This window comes from Protopterus annectens, chromosome 3.part1 (assembly GCF_019279795.1).
Source record: "Protopterus annectens isolate FY-2018-M chromosome 3.part1, PAN1.0, whole genome shotgun sequence".
In the NCBI taxonomy this organism is placed as follows: Eukaryota; Metazoa; Chordata; order Ceratodontiformes; family Protopteridae; genus Protopterus; species Protopterus annectens.
The window spans coordinates 810332974-810344215 of record NC_056732.1 but is presented as its reverse complement, the minus strand read 5'-3'; the positions used below and the strand labels follow the sequence as shown (position 1 = coordinate 810344215).

The following is an 11242-nucleotide window of genomic DNA, read 5'->3' as shown; positions in this document are numbered from 1 at the left end:
ATAACTTGCATTCAATCAACTTACAATACTTACTTGATCCTTTTTGGAGTTTATTAGTGTCCTCGGCTAGTTAAACTTGTTTTCCACTTGCTGAAGACCTGCATTTCTGTTCCACCGCAGTGTATATTGTACTCTAAAATGACATTCCAATGACATTCTAACATATTTTACTAGTTTTGGTTTGGGATCATAGTTTTGTTTGATGTACATTTTGCAGAAAACAGTTTGAAAAGGTAATTGCTTCTGTGCTGATAAACGCTTGAGAACGGGTTGTTTGAAATGCACCACGCCGCATCCATTCCCAGCAACGTGACATATTTTGAAAGTACATAATCTGCTTCTTCAAGTGTGTGTGTGTGTGTGTGTGTGTGTGTGTGTGTGTGTGTGTGTGGGGGTGTGTGTGTGTGTGCGCGCGCGCGCGCGCGTATGAGGTCGCGCGCAACAAGATGCTACAATTGCGATTTATTCTATGCAGGAATGAAACAGAAATCATTTGATAAGGCTACTGTCTGAAGTATCTAACAGAGCATTTCACGTTTTGCCTGAGATGGGGGGGGAGGGAACGAGAGAAAAGGGAGGGAAGGAGCCAGCAGGCGGGGAAGACTACTGTAACAGCAGGTGAAGATCAGCGCAGCTTCCAAAAAGAACTGGTTAAGCAGGCCATATATTGTCATTCTATTAACACCTGATAGTGCCCTGTCTGTAGTTGCAAATTATTTAATAATTGTTACTGCGAAATAAATCGACGTTTTCTGCATCGAGATTTCAAGTGGTTGACCTGAGCTGAGCGGATTTTCTTACCTGTTAACTCCAAGTCGAAGGCGTTTCACAAAAAGTGTAGGAAACATGAATCAGTTTCTAGTATGAAAGTGTGCTAGCAACTAGTTTGTCTCATTTTCAGATAACAGTTTCACATATTTGGCCATAACAGTTATCACCAGATTGCCAAGAACGTACAGAGAGAAATGGAGAAAGAGCAGCCTCGTCTCAACCGCAAGACCGAATGGACAGAGCAAAGGACCCTCAGCTTGAATGGGACCGGGATGAAAGGAAACAATTCTTTCGCCTTCCTTCCTTTCCAGATGGGCTCAGGGGAGCTCCCCATCCTCTTAGTCTTCAGTCTTATCTTCGTGCTTGGGGTTGTGGGGAACTCCTTGGTTATCACAGTGCTAGCTCGTAGCAAACCTGGGAAGCCACGCAGTACCACCAACATCTTCATTCTGAACCTGAGCATCGCAGACTTGGCCTATCTTCTCTTTTGTGTGCCCTTTCAAGCCACTATCTATGTGTTGCCCTACTGGGTGCTGGGAGCCTTCATCTGCAAATTCATCCATTATTTTTTCACTGTGTCTATGCTGGTCAGCATCTTTACTCTTTCAGCAATGTCAGTGGACAGGTACTTTGCCATCGTCCATTGTAGACGGTCAGCTTCCATCAGAGTTGCCCGAAATGCTCTGACCGGAGTGATCGTTATCTGGATTTTGTCAGTAATAATGGCTTCGCCTGTTCCTTATAACCGGGTAATCTATTACTCATCAAATAACCTAACTTTCTGTTGGGAGAGATGGTCAAACCCGAGAAACAAAACCATCTATGTGGTGTGCAGATTCGTGTTCGGATACCTGCTTCCTCTGCTCCTCATATCTTTCTGTTATACTAAGGTAGGTGGGATGTTGTACACCGGTGATGGCATTTTAGGATCTACTGTATCAACCAAGTAGTAAAATACACAAACATTGCACACTATCCGATATACAGGTAACCGTTTGTTCTCAAACCAGTCCTGGATGCCCCCTAAGTTTAATTACTCTTTGTTTAATATAGAGTAAGTATCAATTTCATACACCAGTTTGATTTGTCAGGATGCGGGTCCAGAGGGTAAGGTAACTCAATCTGCATTTCATTTCTAACTAGAGTCTTTTTGTTGTCACAACTTTTCATGTAGAGGACCTGAGCCTACATCCAGACAGAGGCAGTAATGCATGCAACATTATTATATTAACATTCAGCTTCAGTAACTTTCTCACCATGTGCTTCTGCTGGCAGTACGTTCAAGTATTTTAAGAAAAAAACGTATAATTCACAAATAAACAGGGAAAGTAATCACGGTTAAGTGAAGTTTGAAGGTACTTAAAAGACACATAATAAACCACGGTCTCCAGAACGTGTCACCAGTCGCTTATTGTTTGTCTTCAAGACAAAAAATCAACAGTTGGCATACAGTGTTTGGATCTGCAAAATACTGCCACTTTTTTGGAGTAACCTACATTTTGCATGTCCATTGCAGATGCATTTCCCTACTATTTTTGAATCCCTGCTGATGGGTGCTGAGTACGCTCGCTACGAGGAATTGAAAAACAAGGGAAACATACAAGTCAAGTACATGTGCATTGCTATTTCCAGAATCATGTCACAGCATATTTTATGTTTGTATGTATGCCTAAGTCAAGTGCATATACTTGAACATTTTCTTGTTTCCCTACATTATTAAACATATTTGTGTGTTTACAGCCCGATATGGACTTTGTATTAGTTAAGACAGCATATAAACAACAAAATACGGTATGATCGCTCATCACTGCTAGCATTTTGTCATCAGGCGCTAGTCATAGCTGGCAGCCTGCAGTCTAAGTCAAAACCTGGGGGAGGAAAGGGGGGGGGGTCACTAGATAAGAAGAAGGAGGACCACTTAGAGCCCTCAAAATACTGATGCATTTTATTAAAAAACAGTGGCCATACCATTCGTTGTCCAGCGCCGTGAGCCCGGACTCTAATTACATATTGCATGCTTGTAAGAATGGTTCCCAGAAATGCTCTTTGTAAATGTGTCGCTATTATGTCTTCAGTGTTATTAACGTGTTTCATATTTTCTTGAAAACATTATTTGAAGGGTTCAGTGAAAACGTAATGGGTCTGTAAGGCATGCTTTTATTGGTAAACAGTTCAAGGCAGTATACTTGTGCCATATTTCCATAAACAGCGAAACGGCATTTTTTTAATTATTTCGTAAGCATGGACAGAGGCATAATTTTTTTAAAATTCAGCCTTCAATTGTATGACAGATGTCAACTTGTACTTCATCTGCTCCGTTTGGTATGATAGGTGGATACTCGCTAAAATATTAGCCTTGGGAAGAGGAACCCAACCGGAATGAAGACAGCACAGCAGGGACAACTGTGGCACTGCACCCTTTCAGGACTTTTGTTCAAACTCACAGAAGCAGACTTTCACATATTATGTTATGCATGTTTAAAAGGCCTCTTGTCTTGTTCTTACTATTAACAACTATAAGGTAGTAAATGAGTCAAGCGCAGTAACATTTTTTCTGGTAATCCATTGAGCCCTTTCATCATTCTCCTGACGTGTTGACATGCAAAGATAAGAAACCGGTGTATGCACTTAACTGAGAACAGACAAAAGCAGCGAAAACATAATAGTAGGGCTTGGAATGGGATGTATAGTCATTGTAAAAGCAATAACTTTTTAACACGTTGGGGATAGGCTAAAACATCACCTATACACATGTAGATATATGGTCCTAAATGCAATGAAATGGGGTGTTTTATTATTTCAGTATCCTGCAAGGGAAATGAGATTGCAAGGGAAAATGTGTCCAACTTGTGGTAATTTTTAAAGCATAACAGACAATGCACTGGGCCAAAATATGAAGTCAGTTAGAGGAAAGTGTCCACCACACATGTCATCCTTTAACAGTGAATGCTTCCCCAGTGAATCACCTCAAACTGCAGAAAAAGCAGATTGCCAAAGATGCAAGACCATTTTTGAAGGACAGAAATAAAAAGAAAAAAATGCATATCACTCAATGTAAAATCACACACAAAAAAGCACTGACTTTGTTGAAAAAATATGCCCGACAGGAACAATATGGACAGATATAGATAAGACAGTTACAGAGTTCAACATGCCTTTGAAATGTACCTTCTTTCAAGGAAAATAAGCCAGGCAGAAATGCTATGAGTCTTCAAGGAAGTGGCTACAAAAGCTGAAATCAGAATGAGAATTATTAAAAGGTTCAAAACAGGATGAGGTAGCAAACCCATTTAGTAAACTGAGATTATGAAGCCAAAGGGAAAAAAAAATCAGTGCAGGCATACTAGGCTACAAGTTAATGGGAAAAATGAATATGCTATTAAGAATAACAGCTGTAGAGAACCATTAACATGATATATTGGTAAAAGTAAACTGTTTAATTAGGTGAAGAGTGGTTTTCATTCAGAAAACTGTAATTTCATGATGGGTGATACATGTTACAGAACCTGAATGTTTAACATGGAATATTAAGGCTATCAGCTAGCATTTGCCTCCCTAAGACTGCATTTGTATATCTTGTGATGCTCAGTAAATTACTTAACCACATAGTCCCCTTATTTGTTCCTTAGAACAGCTTGCACCAATGGGTGTAAATGGTTAAGAAACAAAGAAAACAAACTGTACTGAACAAGTGCACTGATTCAAAAGTGCAATGAACAATACTCCATGACAGCCCAATAAGAGAAGAGTCTGAATGTCAAAATGCTAAATTACCACTGATACAAGGAAAACAAATGTATTCCTTAAATGCTCCAATCCTACAGATTCAAAAGTCTAATAAAATATTTGCCATTAGAGTAAATATAATGAACCACCATGACTCTGCATTGTTTCTTTTTACTTCTTGTTAATATCTGAAAGTATTTGATGGATCTTTGGTGAATCCAGGTGATGCCTTTTAGGAAACTCCTGAGAAGGATTCAAGCAAAGAAATGCAGAGAAGGGAAACAACACTTCATTTATACAACATAGTTATATAGTTTAAACCTTCAAGCAGAATGCCTTGCTGCACAGTAATTTTGAAATTCATGATTCTGGGCAGCATATTTATAATATAATGATTATGGCAAAGAGATCTATTCAAATGATTTCATAAATGGCTCAGGTGATAACATTTGATGATAACTGGTTTGGTGTATCGTTGCGTCTATCAGTCTTTAGAGATTGCTACACAAACCAAGTAAAATTGGTTATTGGGTAATGGTAGAATATTAGATACATTGTTAATCTAGATAATCTAGATGTTATGTTTAAACAGAATACACATGAAGATGGAAACTTTAATTTGTTGAACAAAACAGGGCTTAGATTATGAGTCAACACTTTTAAATGCTATCAGTATTCAAACTTAATCTACATGAGTGCACCAGGTAAATTCAATGTCTATCAGGTAGATGCAGTTTGAAATGCCTCATGACTGAAGAAATTATAAACCATGTAAAATCTATTTTATGTCTAATATCTTAACCAGGAGCATTGCCTTAAGTGACCCCACTAACATATTCTGCCAGCCGTAGTTATTTCTACAGTCTTTAAAGATGCAGTTTCATATGGTCAGTATTGTATTAGACAATGTTCAGTTAGAACCCAGGGGAGTATCATCTCCCTGTATACACCATAGTATTACTCCATTTACTGTATGACTATGAAGACTTGGAGGTAAATAGGTTGAACTTCAGATAGGCGTACATAAACTGCTCATTCACTAAGAAGCAAACTGCCACAACCATAATATTTGTGATGTTTTCTACATACCCAAAGAAAAACATGATACAAACATTCTAACTATCTGTAATCCACTGTAGGCAAAGCTTAGCATTAGGTTCATGTCTAGCTAAAGAATACAGTAAATGTCCTCACACTATTGATATAAGTCTACACCTCCCATCCGGATGGTTTGGGTTTATTTCCAACCCAGGTTATTCCAAACAAATGATCTATTATGTATACTGAAAGTTGAATATATTAGTAAGAGCACTCATAGACACTAAATTAAAACATCTTAACATCCAGGCTGTACTAACTTGCTAACGATGAACTAGTAATAATTTAAAGAATATTGATACAGTAAACTTTCAATTAACCAGCACCCATGGGGATCGGAAGATGTCAGATAATTGTAGTTTCTGTTTGCTTCAGAGTTACTATTAAAAATAGATCTAACAAATACTGTACCCTATACCATACCACACCACATCATACCATACCATAACATACCACACCATACAATAAACACTGTATTGATTTGATTTTAATACAGAAATACAGTAATTAAAGACCTGGCTGGAATGATATTTTAAACTTATATTTTCACTAGAAAGCGTAGTGCATGGAACAGTTTTCAGTGGCATGCTGAGTGGATTATAACTGAATGAACTGAATAAAGAGAGAGAGAGAGAGAGAGAGTGAATGCATGTATGAAAGAGGAAGTGACTGCATGTGAGAGATTGGAGAGATGTATGAAAGCTGAAGACAGTGTGTGTGAGATATCGGAGAGAGAAAGAGTAAGTGAAAGCATGTATGAAAACAGAAGCAAAAGTGTGTGAGAGATTGGAGAGATGTATGAAAGCTGAGGAGAGTGTGTGTGAGAGATCGGAAAGAGAAAGAGTGAGTGAATGTATGTATGAAAGCTGAAGAGACTGTGTGTGTGTGTGTGTCTGTGTGTGTGTGTGTGTGTGTGTGTGTGTGTGTGTGTGTGTGTGTGTGTGTGTGTGTGTGTGTGTGTGTGAGATCTGAGAGAGAATATGCAATCTGATGCAAACTGACTGAGTGAATATGGATCGAGTTTTGACATTTTAGCAATTTGACATGTCTGGTTTGACTTGTTATCAGACTGGGGAGAGAGGGAATTTAGCGTGTCTTCCTTTTAAAACTCTAAAACTCTAAAAATGTAAGGTATGTTTCTATGGAGGGAAAACAAAGTGCAACACATAAAAAAACAAATTGTTCATACTGTACTGTATTTTTTTGATTTATTTCTGGTTACTTGAGAGTTCTGGTTGTTTGAGTTCCAGTTAACTGAGAGTTTACTGCATAGTAATTAGCAATGATTAGTTCAAATGTGTTTGATGAATGCTATATTTCAATAATATTATCTGGTAGAATGCTGTCATCAAAGGACAAAGTAACACAAAGATGAAGCAGCCTCATTAAATGATGGAAAAATCATAACTTGAAGTAATCTGTTTCTCAAGGACTTACCATAGAAACTATTACTATATTCAAGTTAATGTAACATTAAGATCAGGAAAAATGGACAGTAAGATATATAGTTTAAAAATATTGGTAAAATTAAAAAAATACTAAGCTAATAAAAAAGGTACAGAAGATGGTCGTGAAAAAGATTTAAGGTACTTCAACAGTTTCTGTAAGGTATACAAATAAAATGCTCAGGAAGTCAAAAAGCTGACAGAAATGTGACAGCTGAAATAAGGGGAGGGAAATGGAAACTTCTAGAAAACATCCTGGAGTGACCATGTAAGCATACAATAAGATGGACAAAAGATAAATAATCTAACCCTTAACACACAATATTGTTTTTCCCCCTCTATGCACTGCAATGTACTGTAACATAGCAAGCACATAAATTGGGTATCATTTGCTGCACTTGTTTCCCTATTGGTATTTTTAGACCTTCTGCCTTTACAGAGGAGTTATTTCATAATTCATAATTTTACTGTCAAGGAATGCATTTTGACATTTCTAAGGAGAGTGGCACATAAGCCTCATTCTATATTATGTTCCTGGGCAAAGAACTACTGTTGTCCCACTAAGAACGGCATCCACACTGATCCCACATAAATATTGCAGGAAGTCTAATTTTCTATTAATGGCGATTCTCCTTTGCTGTGTGATATATTCATGATTCTGAGACCCTGAAGTGAACTTCAGAACATTTTTGATGTAGATTCCATCATTGCATGCAAAGTACTTCTGCAGGCATTCTCTTCATTGAAAGCTGTATACGCAAAACTGGTATGTAGTACTGACAATTAATTTTGTCACTGCACAAACAAGTAATCACCAAATGGTAGTTTTACAGAGAAGGAAATGCAGCTCTGATAAAAAGAATGCCATGAACCAGTAACAGGGCAATACCCTCTCTGATGGCTATTCCATACACATCCTGAAAAGTAGGGCATTTCTGCATACGCCTCTCACTTGTTTTATTTAACAATGCCTTTGTATTGGAAAGTAAAGCAGTGTGGATGTGTTCCCAATCCAGATGGAGATGACCTGGAGAGACTAGTGGCTTTGCATGCTGAGTTCACAATATCTGAACAAGATGATATTGGGATTAAAGAAAAACAGTACCTGAATTTGCTAAATGTGCATGCTTTGAAAAAGTTGGTATAAACTCCAAACAAATTGTTGCTTGCAGCATTATTACTGATACTGGAATAATAATAAAATATAAATGTAAGTATGGAGAGAGGTACCATGAGAGAGAGATACATACAGAGACATACAAACATGCACACCAACACACACATCCCACATACATGTACACATATATGATGACATGCACATGCCTGGGGGCTCACACATACAGTATATATTATGAATATATAGATACACAGTCACACACAGTCACACACAAATACACACACTCACACACACACACACACACACACACACACACACACACACACACACACACACACACACACACACATATATATATATTATCATTCATTAACCAGTGCCAACTTTATCTTGGTCATTGTTATAAAGAAGTCCAAACTATTCTTATTGGTGGGAGCAAGAACATGAATCAGTCTAAAAATGGGTTTAGAGAAGGAATCCATCAAAAATGGGACTAAAAAGAAAAACCAGTCCTGGATCAGACTAACAAAATACAGACAGAAACATACACAACAAGCACACTTTTTTAATATCTGCAGTCTTCGTAATGACATTTCCTTTTGATGTAAGATAAAACAGGGATGCCACTACTTGGCTGTAGGGGAGATATGAAGAGTGCATCATAGCCAGAAACAAAACTATGTGCTTTGATGGGCAGCAGCACTGTTTATGTTAGTGTTTGTGTGTAGTTATGTATGCATGTATATACTTGTGTATATATATATATATATATATATATATATAGTAGAAACCACCAAGCCCAAAAAATATGCAGAAACCACAAAATCCAAAAACCGAGCAAGTGGGCGTGTGGAAGAAGAAACGTACCCAAACGTACAATAAAATACGCCAAATATAGAGTAGCAACTGTCATATAAATCCACCTCCGTGCTACGGAGGCTACAAACTCATTTGTAAAACCAATGCTGGCAATGATACGAAAACTTCAAAGGATGGTTACTTAGATTATCACGAGCCAACCTCCGTACTCAAAACTAAAATGCTACTGCTCATTCCAACACTGCAGGAACGGTTAAAGACAGATATTAAATGCTGGTAACAAGTCCAAAAATTGAACGATAACCATGCGGTTCAGAAAATTTAATGGTGAGCGCTTTCACGGCTCAAACAAGCCGCTTCATCAGACAAACAGCGAAGCGCTACTAAAGCGCCAAATTTAAATTAAAACAGACAACACATGATTCCTATCAATATCCGGTTACGGATAGTGAATACATTTTAAAACATTTTAAAAAATGTAAAAATAACATTTACTAGTACATTAAATGAACAACTCTAAAATAAAGCGCAATGAAAGCATGGTACCTAGCATCAAACTACCTACGCATTATCAAGAAAGTACGTAATGTTGCATCAATATAGACTATTACAAATGTATACATTCAAAATAAAAACACACCCATGAGATAATGTCAAACGATCTAAATAAAGACATGACCAAGACATGAGCGGATATAGAACTAAGCAAGATCAAAAACAAATTAATAACTTAAACAAATCCTAACGTATCTGGGTGGAAATAAAACTAAAACCCAAATGATGCTAACAGCTAAATACTCATAAACTAAGTAAAATAAAACATAAATCACAAGTGCAAGTACAAATATGCTATGACTATCTAAACAGTCTAGGACCTAGACACATGATACTAAACCAAGTCTAAAGCTGTCCAGAACCTTGGCGCAAAATAGTAATGTGGAACCATATATTAGGTGAGTATAGACCTAAATGACCACTAATGTATAATGGGGACGTGACAAAATGCTGTAAGGGGGTAAACAGCATGAAAATGTCTATCCAGAACTATAAAGACATATATACATAAGGGAGCTGCAGTGGATATAAAATTATAGCACTAAGTATGATAGTGAGGAACATATTCAGAATTATAATGCCCTCATTAATCATATATACGTATACTAGGGCCAATACTTCGAACCACTCATTGGTCATCTCAAAGATCTAGCCTTCAAATGAGGTTTTATAGACAGAACTTCGTTCAGACCTTTGTCCCTATGGGCTGCCAGCCTACATATCCACTTTAATTCAGCTTGTTCAGTGAGATTAACCATATTACCTAATCTCGGACTCGGTTCTACTACTTGGAGCACTTGGAACAAAAATGTGTGCTTCACACCCTCCCTGATGGTATGTTTGGATAAGGCACTACATTCTTGCTTCCTAGCTAGGCAATAGCCATGGTCCCTTATTCTCTCTCTAAGGGACCTGTTGGTTTTGCCCACATAGAACGAAAAACAATGAGTACAATGTGCAATGTAGACAATGTTCCTAGTGTTACAATCACTATTTTGATTCAATGTCCAAAGATGACCCGATACAGGATGCCTGTAATAATGAGATTCATCTATGAACTCACATTGTGCACACTTGCCACATTTAGATGTCCTCTCAAATCCTGTTCTTCCATGTGCTCCTGTGTTCCTGCTGTTACATAATAGTCTCTTCAGATTAAGCATATTACTGAAAACAAAGGAGGGGGTGTACCCCACTAGTCTGGCAATGTTCTCATCTGCAGTGAGGATGTTCCAGTGCTTGCTAATCAGATATTGCAACTTGCTGTGGCCAACTCCATATGGCATGACAAACCCCATGGATCTATTGCCAGAGCAGTCAGTAGGTCTTCTACATTCCCCACCCAACAAATAAGGTTTGGCTCTGTACTGTCTCAGATCTTGCATTTGTCTGTAGACAGTCTGGATTTCCTCCTCAGAATAGGCTCGACTCAATAGCCCTTCACGTAGCTCATTCAACCCCTCCTCATAGTCATCATGCCTGGTAGACAGCCTGGATATCCTCATGGCCTGTCCCTTTATAATGTTCTTAAATATATGCGGGGGGTGCATACTGTCTCTACGAAGAAACGAGTGTTTATAACAGGGTTTCCGGTGTAGCTTAGTATTGATGCCTTCATTCGTCTTAAACAGAGTTACATCCAAAAAGTCAATACACTCAGTATTGTAAATCATGGTGAATTTCAAAAATGAACTACTTGAATTCATGTTAT

The 11242-nt window shown here is 37.8% G+C and overlaps 1 protein-coding gene across 1 annotated transcript in view; it reads left to right on the top strand.

Annotated features, from left to right (window-relative positions):
* The first annotated feature begins 593 nt into the window (after nucleotides 1-593).
* The window catches only part of GALR1 (galanin receptor 1), a 35894-nt gene continuing 25245 nt past the window's right edge, over nucleotides 594-11242 (top strand). The window contains exon 1 of the mRNA XM_044066254.1: nucleotides 594-1661. Coding sequence (XP_043922189.1) covers nucleotides 966-1661 — 696 coding nt within the window. The 5' untranslated portion in view covers nucleotides 594-965. The remainder of the gene's footprint in view (nucleotides 1662-11242) is intronic.